Below are 19,435 nucleotides of genomic sequence, written 5' to 3' on the forward strand. Positions count from 1 at the left end.
AGACCAGCACATCCACCGAGGTGGCCATCCTGCCAGGGAGCAGAGGGCTCAGCTGGGGATGAGAGGGGGGATCCCGTGGGACCCCTGTCCCCAGCACTCACAGGGCGGCCTCTGAGAGCTGCTCCTTGGTGAGGTTGAGCGGGTGGTTGGTGGCCGTGATGCCGTAGAGCGTGGGGTCAGTGCTGGCTGGCAGCCGGGCACGCAGGAGCCCGTTGCTGGCCACGTTGAGGAAGGAGACCATGGCATGCCAGCCCTTGTTGTTGAACCACACCTGCAGCCCGGAGGCAGCCAGCAGCTCAGAGCCCCCCTGTCACCCTGCACCACTCCCACCCTGCACCCACAGCACCCCAACAGCCTCCTGCCCCTCCCAGCCCTGGCTGGGATCCATCCTCCTCAGGCAGCTCCAGCCTGGGATGGGGACCTGGCTGCTCTCCCCCCACCCCTGAGGAGCACCTTGATGTTCTTGCGAGCATCCAAGCCCTCGATGAAGCGGCTGAGGTTGCCCAGGAGCCGGTCTGAGGGGCTGCCCTGGGTATAGGAACACAAGGGTGAGGAGTGGGCTTGGGCCAGAGCCCTTCCAGTACTGGGATGGGTACAGCAAAGCCCTGGCCATACCGGGGTGACATTGAACAGTGCCCGGAGCTCCAGCACAGCCTCATCCACCTCCACTGCTGATGGCAGCGCCTGAGAGCCACCAGCACCCAGAGAAAAGCCACCATACCTGCAGAGAGATGGGCACTGCCTAACCTGGCATCCCATGCAAACAATCCCAGCCCCTCCACCCTGCCCTGGGCATCTCACTTGCCCAGACACCGTGGTGAAGGGCATGCAGCTAAGGGTGAATGTTGCCCAGTTGATGACTCTTGCTGTGGATTGCTCAAACTCCACCTGACCCCTCAGGGGAGCTCCTCCTGTCACCCCTAACCCATCTGTGTGAGACTCCAGACCCTCCCCAGGCTTACCTCTGCTCATTCACCCACTTCTTGTTCCTCAGCCTGAAAGAAACGAGAGCAGAGGGAGAAACACCCCTGAGGAGATGTTATGGGAGCATATGCCCATCCAGCCATGAGCCCCCAGCAGCTCTCCCCATAGAATCACAGAATCATTTGGGTTGGCAAAGGCCCTTGAAGCTGCTGCAGCCCCAGCCCTCCCCTCACCCTACCCAGCCCAGCACTGACCCACAGCCCTCAGCACCTCAGCTCCAGGGCTTTGGGATCCCTCCAGGGCTGGGCACTGCCCCAGCTCCCTGGGCAGCCTGGCACAGGGGCTGACACCCCTCTCAGGGAAACAGTTCTGCCTCAGCTCCAATCTCAACTTCCCCTGGGGCAACTTGAGCCCATTTCTCTTGTCCCATTACTTATTACTGGAGAGCTTGGCCCAACCCCCAGCCCCCTGCAGCCTCCTGTCAGGGAGTGTCAGAGAGTGCTGCTGTCTCCCCTCAGCCTCCTCTTCTCCAGGCTCAACACCCCCATTCCCTCAGCCCCTCCCCAGCTCCCTTGTGCTCCAGCCCCTCAGTGTCTTTCTTGAACTGAAGGGTCCAAAACTGAATATCCTCCCTGCCTCCAGCCCTGTCTGGGTTTGATCTGCAGCATCTCCTCCTCGAGCCCAGGTGGTGGCAGCCAGTACCAAAGCCCTGCCCCACCACCCTGGGATGTGCCCAGCCCCAGCACTCACTCCTGACGGATGATCTGGGGGTAGGTCTTCACCAGGTAGTCAGAGATGTTCCGGCCCGTCAGGTTCTGCAGGATGTCACCTGTGCCCCTCTGCACCTGAGGGGATGGACAGATGAGCTGGATGGACACACAGCCCCCATCCCCAGAGCATCTCCCACCCTCAGCAGTGCTGGTGTCCCAGGGGTGATCCTGCTGTGGGTTACCTGGGGTGGTGGGAGCCCCCCAGCCCCCTCAGGGCAGTTGGGCAGCATCCTGTGAGCCCCTGGCCCACTGCACTGGCATGGTGGGGATGGCTCAGCCTGAGTCCAGTTCCTGCTTTGCAGGGCTTCCAGCAAGGCTGGGGAGACCAGGGGGGGTGAGAAGCCATCGGGGTGGGAAGCTGGTGGGCACGGCTCTGTCCTGGGCACCCAGCACCGCGGGGGGAAAGAGACTCCTGTTACCAGCCTGGTGTGAGCCAGAGGAACCGAGACCCACTGCATCGGGGTCCCACAACATCCCACAGGCTGCCAGGGCTGCTCCTGGGGCAGAGCCAGGCACCGAGGAGGGGGCTCAGCCCTGCCAGCCCCGCGGGGCACGGGCACTCACATCTCCCCAGGGCACTCACATCTCGCCAGCATCCTTCATGCACTTGGTGCCAAAGCCTGGCTCGGCCAGCAGAGCAGCCAGGAGCTGAGCCGTGTCGGGGTCCCCCGGGGCATCGTTGCTGCGGGGAGATGGGGGAGTGAGGGGGTGGCAGCGGGGGAGGTGGAGGGGAGGAGAGGGGACAGAAGGAAGGGGAACGCACCTGAAGAAGGTGAGCTGGTGCCCGTACATCCAGGGCTGGAGCCGCAGCGGCGGGTACGTCCCGAAAGGCGGCACGATGAGGCTGAAGAGCAGCGCGATGCAGACGAACACGGCGGGCAGGACGATCTGCGGCGGGGACGGAGGAGGGGTCAGGGCCGGTCCCGCACCCTCCCGCCTCACCCCCTGCCCAGCCTCCTCACCACGGTACCTGCGCGAAGAAGCCCCGGGTGCTGCGTCGGGCGTGGAGCATCCTCTTGATGAAGAGGGCGCGGAGCTGCTGGCGGGTGAGCGCCCAGCCCCGCACCCTGCCGCAGACCTCCCCGCACGCCCCCCGCAGCAGGTCTGTCTCCTGGGGCTCCTCTGCAAGGGCAGAGACGGATCCAGCAAGGGATCTGATAGATCCAGGGGCTCATGCTGGGGGATGGTGATGAGGGGTGCTGCATGCAGGGACATCGTGAGAGCCCCCCCCCCCCAGCCCCCCCAGCTCCTACCTCGTCGGGCTCCTTGGGCTCAGTGCAAAGGAAAGGAAAGACAGATTATAGGACACAGCCAAGGTCAGCGCTGAGCCAGAGCAGTACCAGCTCCCCAAACGGTCACAGCACCCCCAGACTCTCACTGCTGCCCCCACACCAGCTCTATCTCAGGAGGAGCCTGAATATGTCCCCTCGGATTTCATGTCCCAGTGCAAGTCCTGCACAGCTGGGCTCCCCTAAAGCCATCACTGTCCCCTGCCTCGTGTCCTGGGGGATACCTCGAGGCACAGACATCCCTGAGCCTCCCCCTGCCCCAAGGGATGCATGTCTGAAGGGATTCCTGCCCGATGGATGGCAGCCCAGGGGGTGGAGGTGGAGGGCATCCAGCAGCAGGGGCTGGACAGCTTGGGGGGTCCCAGGTCACAGCTCCCCCATCCTTACCCAGCTCCCCATTGGCCACTTCAGCATCTCCCCCCTTGCCAGGGGCTGCTTCTCTCCTGGTGCCTGACAAAACAGGGGTGAGAAAGACAGTGGGAACAAGTCCAGAGTCTGTGACACCTCCCTGTGACCATGGGTGCTTCCAGCAGGACCTCAGCCCTGCAAAGGGCCACACAGTGTGCTGGAGACATCCACATCCCTCTGCTCCAGGCTGCTGAGCATCTTGTCTGCCCCCCTCTGCACTCCAGCACCCTGCAGCTCAGCTCCAGCCAGCACCAAAGTGTTTACCTGCTGTGCCAGAGTCCACCTCAGCATCTTGGGTCATCTTCAGAAAGATCTGAGGGCAGGACAAGGCTGGCATTAAACGTGGCCACCAGCACACACCAAGCCGCCGAGGCAAATCCCTGGCAGAGCTCCAGGGAGAGTGGGCACTGTGGGCAGCCCCCCAGCCCCAGCTCCTCTGGGTACCTCTTCCAGAGTGGTGTCAGAGATGCCATAGCTGGAGATGCCCAGTTCCCCCAGGCGGGCATCCAGCTCCCGGAACAGGTCCCCAAAGGCCCCATCCTTGGCCCCGCTGTAGGGCAGGACGAAGAGCAGCTCGTGCCCGATGTCCTCTACCAGCTGGGAGCCGGGCACCAGCTTCTGGATGAGTGCTGACAGCTGGGCCACATCTGGGGGGATGGAGAGAGCTGGAAACTCAGGGCAGGAGACAGCACAGTTCCCTGGACCCCACTCTGGGGGTGTCAAGGCGGGTGGGGGTCGCAGGGGGCAGGAGGGTGGCAAGATCCTTCTGCCCAAGCAGTGCAGGGGGGGCAAGAGCCAGCAGCAGGGCAGGGTGCAGGGTGCAGGGGGGAATGCAAGCACAGGGCTCCATAGGGATGGGTGGGGGATGAGTGAGGGGCACCCAGGACCCTCACCCACGGCGCTGGCCTCGCTGCCCCGCTCGCTGCCCAGGCCCGTGTCACTGCTGCGCTCCGAGTCGCTGCCATCCTGTGGGAAAGGGCAGCAGCAGCCTGGCACCCTGGCACAGGACCCAGCCCCACACCCGGGGCTCAGCTCTCCCCCAGCCCCTGGGGTCGAGGCACCCACCACCCTTTGGACTGATGCTCAGTGAGGCCGAGGGACCCACCTTTTTGGTGGTGCCAGGGACGGTGCCGGTGCTGCTGCCCATCCCAACCCTCTCCCGCTTCACCAGGGTGAGGTGGTAGCCGGTGCCCCGCTTGGCTTTGAGGAAGAGGGGGGACCCATAGCAGCAGAGCTGCCCCTGGGAGATGATGGCGATGCGGTCCCCCAGCAGCTCCGCCTCGTCCATGTAGTGTGTGGACAGGATGATGGTGCGGCCTGGGGGCAGGTGAGTGGGCTTGGACCCCAGACCCCTTCCTCGCTGGACTCCTCTTTGTGGGCACATCCACACGTCTCCCAGCTCGCCCCGTGGGCTTTGCTGCTGGCTGGGGAAGTGGGATTCCCTCCCCTCATCCCTGACCTTTGCGGTACTTGAGCAGCAGCTCCCAGATGCTGTGGCGGGAGTAGGGGTCGACACCGGCTGTGGGTTCATCCAGGATGACCACCCGGGGACCCCCCACAAAGGCGATGGCCACCGAGAGCTTCCTCTGCATCCCACCTGCAGAGCAGCAGGGACAGACTTGCAGGGGTCCAAGGCCACAGACTACCCCCCACCCTGCTCAAGTGTCAAGCCCTGCCCTCATCCTTCCCACCCCACGCACCAGAGAGGTTCCTGGTCTGCTCCTGGCGCTTGTGGGGCAAGCCCCATGTCCTGAATCAGCTGCTCCATCTGCTCCTTCACCCTCTCCTCCGACAGCCCCTTCAGCCGCCCGTAGAACCAGATGTGCTCCTCCACTGTCAGGCTGGGGAGGGGGGGGGAAGGAGGGAGGGGGGTAGGGGTGAGGGGTGCAGCCCTGCCTGTGCCAGATCCCTTCTTGCCCTCTCCCTGCCTTACATGTCGAAGAGCACGTTGTGCTGAGGGCACGTGCCCATGGTCTTGCGGATGCTGTCGATATCAGAGCGGATGTCCATGTCCAGGACATAGGCAGTGCCCGAGGTGGGGGGCAGGAGGCCAGTCAGGATGGACCTGGATGGGGGATTCAGTGGGTCATAGAGCACAGCATCAGCGGGGCTCAAGGTTGGGGTGCTCTATGTGGGATGCTCAGCCTCACGGGGACTCAGCTGGGGATAGTGCAGGGCACAGCCACGCTCAGCTCCTGGCCAGGCAGCCCCCAGCCCCTCCAGCTCACATGGTGGTGGTCTTGCCAGCCCCGTTGTGACCCAGGAAGGGGGTGATCAGCCCCTCGTAGAAGTTCAGGGTCAGCTTGTTGACGGCCACGCGGCCGCTGTTGCGGTAAATCTTCACCAGGTCGCAGATGGAGACACCGGGCTGGTGATGGGCAGGTGGGTCCTCCACCAAAACTGCAAGCCAACAGAGGGTCACATCCTGAGCAGGACCCCTCAGTGGGAGCAGGACCCTCTGCCACAGGGCAGCACTCCCTGCTCACCTTGGGACGCAGCAAGCGTGGGGTATGGGGGGGTGCCCAGATGAGGACGGCTCTCCAAGCCAGTAGCTCTTGAGGAAGGGGAAATTCCAAGGCTTGGGGATCCCATACTGACCTGTAGGAGGTGGGGGCTGAGCAGGGACGGGGATGGGGCTGAGGAGGCTGCTGGGGCCCATGGAGGGGGGCTGCACTCACCTGGGAAGACACCTTCCAGGTACCAGGTAGCCAGGCCATAGAGGCTAGCATCCAACAACAGCAGCCCCATGGCTGTGGCAAAGTTGTAGGGGTCTCCTGGCACCGGGCTGGCACCCAGATTGTACCACTGGATGCCCACCCCCTGCTCCTCGTAGAGGGAGAAGTACTCACAGCCGAAGCCAAAGGCCACTGGTGACAGCAAACTCTGGTGACAGCAAGAATGGTGGTGTGGGCAGAAACACCATCACGGTGTGGGAGGGGGTACAGCCCCAAAGCCCCCCACTTGGCACACCCAGGGTGCCCGAGGGGCACTGGGGAGGGGGGCAGCCAGGGCTCACCACGACGACACGGAATGGGAAGGTGATGTGGTCACGCCAGGCGATGCACAGCACGTAGGGCAGGTAGAGGGAAAAGTAGATGATGCCACCACAAGCCGAGGCCAGGTTGGCACGGGAGAAGAAGGTGCTGATGAGGAAGCACTGGCTGATGGTGGCCACTGAGAAGGTGCCAAGGAAGAGGAAGATGATGGCTGGGTTGCTGTAGGGCAGGATGTTTCCCAGCTGTGGATGGAGACAGGTTGGAGCCTGCAGATCCCCCCACACCAGCTCCCAGCCCTGACGCTCCCCGTGTCACCCATGCTGACCCCCGTGCCCTGCAACCTGCCTTGAGGATGAGGACGAGGAGGGCAGAGCTGAGGAGGAAGGGGATGAAGCTGCTGAGGAACCAGCTGAGCCAGAGGATCCCGCTGCTCAGCCCCATGGTCTTCATGGTCTCCTTGAGACGCGTCTCTTTCTCGTGCACCACCCCCTTGATGATCATGGCCACCGAGTAAATCCAGGCCAGCGTCATGAAAAGGGGCAGCGAGCGGTTCAGCACCCGCAGGAACCTGGGGGGAGGTGGCACCAGCCCTTCCATCTCCAGCCTGGCACCGCTGGGCCATTGCCAGGCAGGGGACCCACGGCACACATCAGCCCCATGTCACCTCCTGCAGGGTGCTCAGCCCCGACTGAGGGCAGGTCCCCACTCACACATCATCCACGTAGCAGGGGTAGGGCATCTGCTGGACGTAGACCCCGGTCCGGGGGGCAGCCCCAGTCTGCAGCCGCACCACCGCCTGCTCCACCAGGTCCTGCACGTACACAAACCCCCCCCAGACGTAGCGCAGGTCGCTGAAGGGGTCGGCTGCAGGGCCTGGGTCCCAAAACCTGGGGGGAGATGGAGGAGCTGAGAGGGAGCAGATCTCAGGCAGCTGTGGAGACCGAAGGGGTGGGCGTCCCCTGACCTGTCCTTGATCTTGTTGGTCCTGGTGACGTCGTCGATGTCCATGCGGATCTTGTAGCGGATGTGGGTGGGCAGTGCCGTGGCTGTGGCGTTGATGGGAGGCTGGAAGACCACAGCTGCCCAGAACTGCTGCTTCTCCAGCAGCTCCAGAGCCCGGCCCACCAGCTGCTCCTCGGTGGCCACCGCCTCGATCTTGTCCAGGGAGATACACTAGAGGCGAGGCAGGAAGAGCTGAGTGGGGCTCGAGGACACAACCCCCCACCCCAGGCAGGTGAGGTGACACACACCTCCATGAATTGTGACAAGGTGCTCAGGACCAGGTCAGCATCGGCATAGACCTGGTGCCAGGTGAGCCCAGGCCCTGCCTCTGGCACCCCCAGGAACGCAGCCAGCGCCGGCAGCTTCCAGGAGGTGCCATTGAGGAACCCACCCAGGAGCTGATCCATCCCCGGGGCCAGCAGCAGCTCCTGCAAAGCACCAGAGGATCACAGGGTGACCCTGCCCACCCTGCTCCCGGCCACAAGCCCCCAGCACATCCCCATCCTGCACACAACCCCAGCCCTGACCCTGCTGGGGAGGGAGTCTGGGGGTCACGCACCCTGAGGACCTGCATCTCCACGCTGCTGTTGAAGAAGCTGTAGATGTGGGGTCCCAGCTCCTGCCAGGCACCTCCCACCTCCCCCAGCACCGCCAGCTCCCGGAAGGTCCGATTCACCTGCATGAGGCAGAGGGGTGAGGCAGGACCAAGGTGAGACCCCCACACACAGCCCCCTGGCAGCCCCCCACTCACCTCGGCCATGATGCTGTCGGGGCCGGGGCCGGACGGCGCGTACAGGATCTTCCCCGTCAGGAGGGGTTTGATCCCTCGCCAGAAGATCTGTGACAGCGGGTTGGACTTCAGGCTGTGGAGCAGCTCTCGGCAGAAGGGACCTGGGTGAGGGCAGAGCTGAGATCTCACCCCCAAGCCCTCACCACTGGCCCCGTGCTGCCAGCCCCCCTGCTCCCAGGCAGCCCGGTGCCCAGCAAGCCCCCAGCTGAGCCCCTCGCAGCCCACGCTCACTGCTGGCACTGCCCGGGGCTGTGGCTCTCTGCTCCTCCGAGCTGTTGCGGTTCAGGAAGGCTTTGACATTGTCATTGTCCTCGTACCAGTTGAGGGAGGGGACCCGGAGCCCCCCACCCTCAGGGTGGCCACAGGCGATGCGTGACAGGGTCCCAAAGGTGCCCAAGCCGATGGTGCTGGCATTGGGGGCTGTCAGGGCCCTGAGCTCCTGCTGCAGCTCAGCGAGGCTGCTCATGGAGGAGACCTGGGGACAGAGGGATGGGGCTGTGGGGCACAGGGATGCCCAAGGACACTGTGGGGAGCAGGGCACCACTGGGGTGCAATGGTAGGGGAGGGCAGGGGAGTGGGGTGCTACCTCCTCCATCAGGGATGCTGCACCCCGCAGGAAGGTGCCCAGGGCTTCCACAGTGCCAGCGATGTTGCCCGACCGTGAGCTCAGCTGCTCCTACAAATAGAGGGCACGGGAAGGCGGGGGGGGGAGGGGTGTCACAGCCTCTCCGGAAGCCAGGGGGCTCTGGGGGGTCTCTGCCCTGGCACCTTCCAGCAGCTGGCACATGCCAGCGCCTGGCTGGGCTGGGGGCTCACCGCCAGCAGCCGGGGGAAGTCAAGCTGGGAGAGGAAGGAGCCCTCCATGGCACGGAGCTGGGGGTCGGGCAGGGCACAGAGCCCTCTCTGCAGTCGCTGGGTGGAGGTGGCATCGCTCCCATTCAGGAAGCCCCCAAGCTCGGAGGCATTGCAGACCACGGCTTTCAGCGGCAGACGGGTGCCAACCAGGGAGAGCTGCGGGGAGAGGGGTCGGTCACACCGCAGCCCTGGCACCACGGGCACCGGGAGCTGGCAGCAGGCGACACTCACGACACGGGGGCTGAGCCGAGCTCCCATCAGCTCGTCCGCCAGTGCCGGCGGCAGAGATGTGTTGGTCCGGAGGAACCGCGAGAAGGTCTCGTTGTGTCTCAGGTAGTCCCGGACCGGCAGCGCTGGGGAGAGGGGGTGGAATGGGGAGGGGGTCAGCCCGGGGGCGGGTCTCGCTGCCCCGGCACCCGCCTCGGTCCCCGGTGCTCACCCCTCGCCCCGCTGTCCCAGAGCCGGCGCAGGGCTGGCAGCAGCTGAGCGAAGTCGCGCAGGAGCCGCCGCCCGTCGGTGCGGAGCAGGACCCGCCGGGCTTCGGTCAGCAGGCGGGAGAGGCTGCGGGGGCACGGGGCAGGCAGTGAGACCCCGGCCCACGGCCTGGGGCAGCCTCGCAGCCCCCTCCCCTCTGCCTCACATAGAGCCGTCGAAGTTGCCCACCACGCCGGGGGTCTCTCCTGCCGTTGGGTGCCGAAAGCAGGGGTTGTTCATGTTGCAGATGATGCCCTGGAGCCAGGGCAGGGTCCCGGCTGAGGGCAGGGCCTTGTTGGGGAAGTGACCTGCGGGAGAGGGAGAGACAGGTCCGGGGGAAGCAGCGTGAGACCCTCGGGACCACGCACACATCTGAGTGGGGAGATGCCAGCGAGACCCAGGCTTGTGTCCACCTCCTGCAGTTTGTCTGCCCCGGGGCCATGCCGGGGCCCCACCAGGCTCCCCTGAGGGAGGGCGTGGGGGTCCCACCCAGCAGGCACAGCAGGCCTTGCCCACCCAGGGGGTGGCCCGAGGTGGGTTGGTGCGTGACACTCACATTCGTGCTGCTTGAAGGGTGGGTGAGACTGCCGCACTGAGATCAAGATGAAGAAGAGGAAGAGGGGCCACAGGAGCTCGATGGCCAGCTGGATCTGGGGGAGACACATGGTTGGGGGACAGGGGTGTCCCTGTTGCCACCGGTGCCCAGGGCTCTGCCACTCCCTGCACCAGGATCCAGCAGCTCCGGGTGCCCTCCCACCCCCAGATTGCCTCCTCACCCGCTGCCGCCGGCGGTAGGTGAAGTTCTTCCATAGCAGCAACCACAGCTGGGTGCCCATGGCCATGATGGGGGTGCAGGGGGCACGTGCCCTGTGCCCTGCTCAGCTCTGGCTGTGGGGAAGAGCGGGGAGATTGGTGCTGAGCTGAGTCAGGGCTCTCCCTTCCCTCTGTCTTGGGGCTTATTGCACATTGGGCACAGTGCCGGGCACACGGCTGAGCTCTGAGGGCTGCCAGGAGCCAGCCTGGCATTCCTGCAGCAAAGCTCCTTTCCGGAGCAAAGCTCTCAAATCTCATTCCATTATAAACCAAAAGCAGCAAAATAGGGCACAAGCTCTGTCAGTCCCACCACATCGGTTAGGAGCCATGGATCAGATTCACACAGCCCCCCGGGCACCCCGGCAGCCCCGGCTGCACGAACGGCTCCAGCCGTGCAGAGCTGGGCAGCCCAGGAAGCCCTGAGACCTGCCCGTGCCTCAGTTTCCCCATGTGAAGGATGCAGCCGGGCCAGCAGTGAGTTTGGGTGTTTCTGGTGAGAGCTTCAGCACCCCAGGAGGAGAAATTGCCCCGATGTGATGGCCTCGAGGTGTGGGCTGTGACACCCGGGTCCCTCCAGCTGTGCTGGGATCCCGGTGGCTCTGTCCCAGGCCCTTCCCCAGCTTCGTCCCAGCGAGTCCCCGTGCTCAGCCAGCTCCTGGTCGGCAGCACCCAGCAGCAAAGCCTCAGCTCCCCCTCCCAGCCGGCTCCGTGCTGAGCCCCGGCAGCAGGCACGGACGGCATGACCCAACTCGCAGCCTCTCGCCCGGCAAAAACACCCACGCCCGGGGAAAACCGAGCTCCGGAGCTGCTCCCCCCGGCCAGTGCGAGCTCAGCACATCCCCGGTAACCTCCGCTGCCCTTTCCACCGCCTATGAGCAAAGTTGCGGACTCACTGGCCTGTCCTTTCCTTCAGCCTCCCGCGGCCTCGAGCCTCCGGCACCGCGGCGGGGTTCGGGCACACGGCGACGGGCGCCCCGCTGCCGCCTCTGCCCGCCCGGGGCTGAGCCGGGTCCCCGGGCGCAGCGGGGATAAAAAGGCACGAGCCGGCAGGATTAGGGTCCCGGATGGGAAATCCGGCTAATCGGCCTTTCGGGGCCGGACACGGGGAGCGGGGTCCCGGGGCATGATCCCTCGGGTGGGGTCTTGAGGCTTGGGGAGATCTGTGCCACCCACCCCCCGGCGCAGGGGGAGAGAGCAAAGTGGGGGGGAGTGGCTCTTGTTGGGACAAAACCAAACACGAAACACCGGGATGCTCCAGAAGCCACCTCCCAGAAGGGGACTCGCGTGGGAATCTGCCCAGTCACCCCACGAAGGGACAAACACGCCCCATCCCTGCAGACGGGGAGCACAGCAGCCCCCCGACCCCGCCACGACCCCGGCGCAACCCCGGCCCCACCGCAGCGAGCCCCGCGCTGCGAGTCACGGACAGACGGACAGACCGGGAGGGGGTGACGGGGACAGGGGGGATGACGGGGACAACCCTGGGAGGGGTGACACGGACAGTCCCGGGGGGTATGGGCACATGGGGATAGTTCAGGGGAGGGTGGGGGGTGCAGGGAGACAGCCCGGGAGGGAGAGGAGATGCGGACAGCGCCGGGGGCTGCAGCCGCGGGCACAACACTGCCCCCCTGCCCCTTCCTCCTCCTCCTCCTCCTCCTCCTCGCCCGCCCGCAGCAGCCCCCGGCCCGGGGCTCCCGTTACCTGCTACGCTGCGGCCCCTTTAAGAGACCCCCGCGCCGGGCGGCTCCGCGGGGCTCGTGCGCAGGTCCCGCCCCCCCCCCCCCAAAAGCGGCCGCGGGTGTGACGTCATGGGAAACGGCTCTTAAAGGGGCCGCACACCACGGGGCGGGGGGAGGTGATGGGGGCGTGAGAGGGGCCGGAGCTCAACCCCCGGCACTGCCCTTCCCCGGCCCGGCCGCACCTCGCCCTTGCGAGCGGCGGATCGCGGCTGCAGCGCGCTCTGGGGTGGGCTGAGACTTCCCCCCTCACCTCGATCCTTGGGCTCCGGGGGCTGCCCAGGGGATGGAGGGCAGGGGGAGTTTCCATCCCCCTCCACGCGTCCCCTTCCGAGGGACAGACCCATCCCCACCACGGTTCCCGAACCCTCGGGGCTGCGGGAGCGTCGAGGTGGGCGGCAAATGTGCGGGCATGGGGGGAGCAAGAGCCACCAAAACACAGCATTTCACCCCAAAACGTGGGTTTCTGCTCTGGAAGGATCCGTGCAGGCACCGCCGGGACAATGAGCCCAGGACCACGGCTGGGACACAGCTCCCGGGGCGGGGCATCGCTTGCATTCTGGGTTCTGCACCCGGGGCGATGCTGAGCCCGGCTGGCAGGATGAGTCCCTCCCGCGTTTAACGGCACAGCCTAGCCGGGGTCTCACCAGGGTCTGTGGCAGCCCCCCCAGGCACGGGGGAGATTGCAGCCTGAGCGTTGCCCCAAGGAGCCAGCACCAGAAACCGTGTCCTGCTTAAAAGAGATTTAAACAAACAAACAAAAAGCCCCGAAGCACAAGGTTTCAATAGAAAAGCATCTGCATTAAACCCTGCCCCAGGGGGTGATGAAGCTGATGGCCTCAGCAAGCGGCTGCGCTGTGCACTCGCGTCCCCTCAGCCCCGGCTTTGGGAGCCTCAGGGGGATGGGCATGCCGGGCAGTGCCAGCCCCCAGCCCAGCCCTGCCCAGCCCAGCCCAGCCCTGCGGCCTCGGGAACTCGGTCCCCATTAAATTCTGCATTAAAAATCATGACAATGCTTTGCTGGAAACGCTTTTAGAGAGCACCCGAGGGTCAGAGGCAGTGCACTCACACTCACACATCCCACATGTCCCCATGCTGAGGCCCCACAGCACCCCACGCTCCATCCCATGCCTGGGGGTCTCTGCCAGCTGTGCTCCTGCCCACCCAAGGCCCTCTCCTCCTGCCAGCCCAGGGATGAGCATCACAGGGACAACGTGGTGGGCACTAGGGGTGGGAACCGTATCGGGAATATTGTGTCCAGGTCTGGGCCCCTCAGTTGCAGAAGGACAGGGAGCTGCTGGAGAGAGCTCAGCACAGGGACACAGAGGTGATGGAGTGGAGCATCTCCCTTGTGATGAAAGGCTGAGGGAGCTGGGGCTCTGTAGCTTGGAGAAGAGACTGAGGGGTGACCTCATTCATGGTTACAAGGGCAGATTCAGGAGGATGGAGTCAGGATGTTCTCAGTGATGTCCAGTGATGGGACAAGGGGCAACAGGCACAAGCTGGAACAGGAGAGGTTCCAAAGAAACAGAAGGAAAAACTTGTTCCCTGTTGAGCTGAGGGAGCACTGGCAGGGGCTGCCCAGATGGGCTGTGGAGTCTCCTTCTCTGGGGACATTCCAACCCAGCTGGATGAGCTCCTGTGTGCCCTACTCTAGGTGCTGCTGCTCTGGCAGAGGGGCTGCACTGGATGAGCTTTCCAGGTCCCTTCCAGCCTGTAAGATTCTGTGATTCTTGGCTGTGTGAGAGGAAACACCATTTGCTCTTTAGTGCTGGAGCATCCACCAACCTTCCCACTGCAAACACCAGCGCTGTGCTGGTGCCTCGGGGCTTGGGGCTGTGGGAACCAGCTGGTCTCTTCTCTAGAAACAGAGTCTTTATTTCCTTGCTCAGAAAAATAGATTCATTTCAACCCTTTTTCCTTCAAAAAAAACCCCACAAGAGTTTCAAAAGAGTGGAATGATGGAAGTAGAGGCTGGAATGTTGCTGGCAGTGGGGTCTGTACACGAGGTGGTGTGAGCTGAGGCTGGGCAACGTCCTGCTCAGTAGCTCTCCTCTTCCTCATGGTAGTAGTGGTACCCTGAGGGGTCCCTGCTCTGCTCACAGGTGGCATTGGCCACCTCAGCCTGGTTGCCCTGTGGGCAGTACTTGGGGTCGTAGATCTGGCGGCCGAGGCCGAAGACCTGACCGCTCTGGTTGGCACCCTGGTTGGTGCCCATCTGCAGCGACATGGAGGAGTTGTCGCACTTCTCCGTCCCCGTCTTGGCATCGTAGATGTGTCTCCTGGTGCCAGGAGCTGTCATGCCCACCTGCAAGGACAGGACACGGCAGGGCTCAGCCGTGGTGCCCCCCACCATCTGCTCCCCACTGCTGCTGAGGTGGCTCACCTGGCTGGCACACTTGTTGGTGCCCATCTGGAGGCTGATGGTGGAGTGGTCCATGGGTGGCAGGATCTGGTTCTTGGGGTCATACAGGTGTCTCCTGGTGCCATAGGCTGTCATGCCAGACTGGCTGGCACACTTGTTCGTGCCCATCTGTGACAAGGGAGTCTGGTGAGGCCAGAGGGCTGCCCCACATCTGCCCTTTCTCCTCTTTCCCTGTCCCCCACAGCCCAGGGGGCATAATCAGCTCGAGGCTCCCGACTGTTGAGTGTCAGGCATGGAGCTGAGATCACAGCATCACAGAATCATTTGGGTTGGCAAAGCCCTTGACCTGCTGCAGTCCCAGCCCTGCCCTCACCCTGCCCAGCCCACCACTGACCCACAGCCCTCAGCACCTCAGCTCCAGGGCTTTGGGATCCCTCCAGGGCTGGGCACTGCCCCAGCTCCCTGGGCAGCCTGGCACAGGGGTGACACCCCTCTCAGGGAAACAGTTCTGCCTCAGCTCCAGCCTCAACCTCTCCTGGGGCAACTCCAGACCATTTCTTGCCCTATCACTTGTTACTGGGGAGCGGAGCATGACCCCCAGCTCCCTGCAGCCTCCTGTCAGGGAGTGTCAGAGAGTGCTGCTGGCTGCCCTCAGCCTCCTCTTCTCCAGGCTCAACACCCCCATTCCCTCAGCCCCTCCCCAGCCCCCTTGTGCTCCAGCCCCTTCCCCAGCTCTGTGCCCGGCTCTGGCCACGCTGCAGCCCCTCAGTGTCCCTGTGGCAGTGAGTGAGGGGCCAGCACTGACACAGCCCTGGAGCTGCAGCCTCCCCAGGGCCCAGCACAGGAGGAAATGGGACAGACAGTCCCAGATCCCGATGACTCTTGAGGCACCTTGAGCCTCGGGTCCTGCCAGCCCTGCTTGGAGCTGTGTTCAAACTGGCCCCTATCAGCCAGCACCCTGGCCCTTAGGAGCATGTTCAGGGCAGCCCACCTGCAGCCCAATCACACACTGCCCAGCCTTCATCTTGGCCTCATCAAAGTTCCTCTGTTGCTTCTCCGAGTACTTCACACCGATGTCCACGCCACTCTGCAGCCCCTTCGTCTTGGCCTGTCAGGCAGGGAAAATGAGGAGGGATGGGGGTTCCAGCCTTCCCACCCACACCATGGTCAGGAGGAGCCCTGGGGTCCCTCAGGCACCACCCCAGCCCAGGGCTCTGGTCCCCCTGTGTGTGCCCCCACACTCACCATGCCCGCCAGTGCCAGCAGCGACACCTGCACCTGCGTCAGGTTCCCGCTCTCAAACAGGTCGTTGGCTTCAAAGAGGTCCACGGGGTTCATGCCATAACTGGCCATGGCCTTGATGAAGTTGGAGAGGTTCTCAAGCTAGGGGGAGGAGAGGGGTAAGACCCTGGTAGGTGACAGCAGAGGAGATGGGGTGGAGGTGGGGGTCTGTGTGCCGGCACCTACCTGGTGCCAGTTCTGAGCTGAGCGGTTGATCTTCCTCACTGAGTTGGGCTGTAGCTTGTTCATGAGCCTGGAGGGAGGCAGGGGGAGGTGGGGGCTGCAGGAGGGCTGAACCCCTGGGTGGCAACAGGGCACAAGCCCCTTTTGAGAAGGTCCAGCCTGGCCCAGGTGCCTCCCACAAGCACCAGGCACCTTTATGCCCCCTGGTCTCTGCTTGACCCGGGCACTTTGGGGCTGACTCCAGAGAAAAGCCCTGGCTGCTGTGAGCTGGTGGGTCAGATCCAGCCCACCCTTCCCACCCCACAGGCTGCTGGGGATCCCTTGGAGGGCAGGTGCCCCCCATCCCCATCTGAGCAGCGGGGGAAGGGGCTGTGCCTGGCATTGCCTGGGACTCACTCGCAGAGGATCACCCCGTCCTTCAGCCCCTTCTGGAAGTCGGCCCCGATCTGCTGCCCCGTGACGCTCTCGATCCACGTCCGCAGCTCAGCCTCCTTCTGTGGGTCATACTTCTGGGCAAGCTGGGAGGGCACAGTGAGGGGCAGCTCAGGCACAGCCCTTGACTGCACACCAAATCCCTTGTAGGAGGTGGCTGCTCCCCCCACTGGCTTTCCCAGGGCACAGGGGGGAGCAGCCCCATCCCAAGCACAGCCCTGGGGAAGCTTTGGGGGTGCTGGCAGGGCCAGGCTGCCCCCCAGCCTCTGCAGAGTGGTGGAGTGAATCCCCCCATCCTGGCTGCCCCCAGCCCAGAGCACCAGTGAGTAAAGCCACAGTGTGACCCAGTGACAGGGGAGGACACATCCCCCAGCCTCCAGCCTCCCATATGCCTGTCTATCAGCTGGTTTTTAGCCCATCTACATGTACAATCAAGAGGCAGAGCGGCAGGGGTGCCCCTGCCCGTCCCCCCTGCCCATGTCCCTGGCATGGGAACAGGGTCAGGAGCAGGATGCTGCCATCACACACAGGTGCTGGTGCTGCCGGATCCGCAGGAGCCCGAGGAGCACGATGCCCCTCACCCTTGGCAGTTCTGACCCTTCCCAGGAGGATGAGAAGGGTGACTGTGGGGGCCAAGGGGAAATGTCCCTGCCAAGGGCCTGGTTCCTCTGTGTCCCCTGCAGCCCTGGGTGTCTCTGCCCACACCACACTCTCCCTCCAGCGCCGCCCAACGCGCCGCCGCAGATTCCTCGGCCACCGCGGCTATGCCAGGAATGTGGAGCCTCCTCCCAAATGGAGACCAGCTGCCCCAGCATCCTCCTCTCAGCCCTGGCCCTCGAGGGAAGGAAAAGGCACCTTGGCCTGGGATGGGAAGGAGGGGGCTGCATAGGAAGAGCCTGGAAGCCCCAAGTGCCATCGCTGCCCTGGCCTGGCAGCTCCTGTGCTCAGCTGGCACCCAGAGATGCCCGTAAGGCAGCCAACGACCTCTTGCTCATCACATCTCCTGCTGGTCCCAGTACACACCAGGGCCATGAGTCCCTGGGGATGCCAGATATGAGGAGAGCCTGGGATGGGCATAATCCAGCCCCACTGCATGGTGGGGAGACGTTGGCTGTGCCCATGGGCTGTGCAGAGCTGCAGCTCCACAGCCCTGGCTCCAAATGGGAAGCTCAGCTGGTGTAGGATGGGGGGAGAGTCCAGCCAAGCAGGGCCACGTTCATAACACCACGTGTGTCCCACTCAGGGGATTCCATCACCCTACCAGCTGATTTCCTGGATGGTGAGCAGCCAATGCCCCTTCTTCCTCCTACCAGCACTGGGGTTACTCAGAGGCAGAGGGGATCAGCCCCAGTGCAGATCCCACCATAACCCAGTCCACACGGATTTGCAGGGACTAGGAAAGTGCCACTGGTTGAACTGGTTCCCAGTTGGTGATGTCAGCCTCCAGCAGACACACTGGGGCAGTTAAACTGGCTTCAGTCTTGCTGAAGCAAGCCAAAGAGCAGGAGGCAGCGAGGCTCCCGCGCGTGTCCACGCGCTCAGCGCTGCACCAGCCCAGCCCAGATGCAAGCAAGGGCCCGTCTGTGCTCAGTGATGAAATGCAAACCCCAAATGCAAAGCCAGGCGAGCTGAGCCTGGCCCCAGCCTCAGCCCCAGCCCCAGCCACCACATGCCCACAGCCACACATGGCTGAGCCCCAGCAGCAGGGAGCCCCAGCACCACTTCTACCTGCCTGGCCCAGCCCTGCCCTGTGTCCCCAGGCAGGGTGCAGCCACATGAGCCACTGGCCACTGCCTCAGGGTGACTGTGGCTCGAGCTCTGCTTGCCCAGGGCCAGTCACAACCCAGCACTGCAACTGCTGCCATGTCACTGCCCAGGGCAGCAGCGGTCCCTGGAGCCCAGCCCTGACCACAGCCCCGCAGGGAGCACAGCCCCCAGGCTGGGGGGTTGCTGTGTGCCCCCACATCCCCAGCCCATGGTGCCAGAGCCCCTCGCCCCAGCAGCAGAGCTCCCCACAAGAGGCACAGGGAGAGCAGGGATCGTGGCATAGAGAGCCAGGGGTGCTCTCAGGCATCCAGTGCAGCCCATCAGCACCTCAACCTCATCCTCAATGTTTCAGTCAAGGAGACATTTCACCTGCCCAGGCAGGAGGGTGCTGGCAGGCCAGGCAGCTGCCTGCACCCTAAAGCACCCTGAGGCACCCTGCTCCTTCCTTGGGGTGCACACAGCCCAAGGCACAGGTTCCCCTTTCCCCTTCTAGCCCCACAGCAGCTGGGGCACATGAAGCCTGAGTGTCTGGGGGTGCCCTGGCTGCACTAGTCAGGGGTCCCAGCCTCTGAGGAGCATCCATAGGCCAGGGGCTGCTCCTGCCCATGTCCCACCCGAGGGCTGGGTCAGAGCATCCCGCCTGTAGAGCTGTGGGAAGGCAGAGAGCAGAGAAGCTCCGGGGAGCAACTGTCTGTCCCCACCCCCGGGGTGGACAGGAACGGAGCCCCTGGGTTTGCCAGGGGCAGGGGGCGATAGCAGGCACTGAACGAGCCTGGGCAGGGCTGGGTGAGGCAGCCGGTGCCCGAGACCCCTCCCGGCACGCATTTACCACTACACCCCTCCCCAGGACGTCGTGGGCAGGGTCAGGGCACCCCGGCAACCCTCGGCTCCTCACAGACCCCGGCACACCGAGACCTCCAGTCCCCCATCCTCCCAGCACCCCCATCCCCTCCCGGGACCCCGCCTCCCGACCCTCCTGCGGCGCCGGACCCCTCCGACCTCCACCCTCGGGACTTCTCCGCTCTACTGCCGGTGGCACCGGGCTCCCTCCAGCTCCACGTACCCGGGGCACACTGGGACCCCCCGTCTGGGACCCCAGGATGCAACCCCGCGATGCCCGGCTGTCCAGGGCCCTGGGGAGCACCGGCAACTCCCGCGCACGGTGGCCCGGAGCCCTCCCCGCTGCCCGTCCGGTGTCACCGAGTCCCCACCGCAGCTCACCCGGTTCTTGACTTCGGCGGAGAGGCCGTAGGACGGGCCCTTGTTGAACTGGGAGCTGCTCATGGCGGGGCGCGGGCAGCGGAGCCGGCAGCGGAGCGCGGAGCGGCGGGGCCGGGCGGGGGCCGGGCG

General features: G+C 64.6%; 2 protein-coding genes across 2 annotated transcripts in view; both read right to left on the minus strand.

The window, feature by feature from the left end:
* Positions 1-12,055, minus strand: part of ABCA7 (ATP binding cassette subfamily A member 7) — a 31,924-nt gene extending 19,869 nt beyond the window's left edge. Inside the window, 40 exon segments of the mRNA XM_062014780.1 lie at positions 5-29; positions 102-271; positions 454-528; positions 616-721; positions 963-995; positions 1,675-1,769; positions 1,877-2,072; positions 2,278-2,376; positions 2,458-2,582; positions 2,665-2,816; positions 3,371-3,433; positions 3,656-3,704; positions 3,836-4,038; positions 4,285-4,357; positions 4,497-4,708; positions 4,851-4,988; positions 5,092-5,125; positions 5,127-5,232; positions 5,325-5,456; positions 5,620-5,726; positions 5,728-5,791; positions 5,878-5,989; positions 6,070-6,274; positions 6,408-6,629; positions 6,733-6,955; positions 7,098-7,274; positions 7,352-7,560; positions 7,638-7,817; positions 7,949-8,065; positions 8,141-8,280; positions 8,411-8,654; positions 8,766-8,855; positions 8,996-9,190; positions 9,266-9,387; positions 9,474-9,595; positions 9,675-9,816; positions 10,065-10,158; positions 10,285-10,396; positions 11,215-11,321; positions 12,023-12,055. Of these exon segments, the coding sequence (XP_061870764.1) occupies positions 5-29; positions 102-271; positions 454-528; positions 616-721; positions 963-995; positions 1,675-1,769; positions 1,877-2,072; positions 2,278-2,376; positions 2,458-2,582; positions 2,665-2,816; positions 3,371-3,433; positions 3,656-3,704; positions 3,836-4,038; positions 4,285-4,357; positions 4,497-4,708; positions 4,851-4,988; positions 5,092-5,125; positions 5,127-5,232; positions 5,325-5,456; positions 5,620-5,726; positions 5,728-5,791; positions 5,878-5,989; positions 6,070-6,274; positions 6,408-6,629; positions 6,733-6,955; positions 7,098-7,274; positions 7,352-7,560; positions 7,638-7,817; positions 7,949-8,065; positions 8,141-8,280; positions 8,411-8,654; positions 8,766-8,855; positions 8,996-9,190; positions 9,266-9,387; positions 9,474-9,595; positions 9,675-9,816; positions 10,065-10,158; positions 10,285-10,350 (4,917 nt within the window). The 5' untranslated portion in view covers positions 10,351-10,396; positions 11,215-11,321; positions 12,023-12,055.
* A 1,859-nt stretch (positions 12,056-13,914) lies between these two features.
* On the minus strand, positions 13,915-19,417 carry CNN2 (calponin 2). The gene is made up of 7 exons (XM_062015130.1): positions 19,307-19,417; positions 16,283-16,404; positions 15,890-15,956; positions 15,668-15,805; positions 15,414-15,530; positions 14,444-14,590; positions 13,915-14,365 (listed from the first exon to the last, which is right to left on the minus strand). Exons 1-7 carry the CDS (start codon positions 19,367-19,369, stop codon positions 14,099-14,101), a joined length of 921 nt encoding a protein of 306 aa, XP_061871114.1. The 5' UTR covers positions 19,370-19,417; the 3' UTR covers positions 13,915-14,098.
* Between the last annotated feature and the right edge of the window lie 18 nt (positions 19,418-19,435).

The sequence above is a fragment of the Colius striatus genome, chromosome 25 (assembly GCF_028858725.1).
Source record: "Colius striatus isolate bColStr4 chromosome 25, bColStr4.1.hap1, whole genome shotgun sequence".
Lineage (NCBI taxonomy): Eukaryota > Metazoa > Chordata > Aves > Coliiformes > Coliidae > Colius > Colius striatus.

Coding starts and splice junctions, on each gene's coding strand:
- CNN2 (XM_062015130.1), bottom strand. CDS start 19,369: ATGAGCAGCTCCCAGTTCAACAAGGGCCCGTCCTACGGCCTCTCCGCC. Junction 16,405..19,306: donor CCGCCGAAGTCAAGAACCGG/GTGAGCTGCGGT, acceptor GTGCCCTCCCAG/CTTGCCCAGAAGTATGACCC. Junction 15,957..16,282: donor GACGGGGTGATCCTCTGCGA/GTGAGTCCCAGG, acceptor GCCTCCCTCCAG/GCTCATGAACAAGCTACAGC.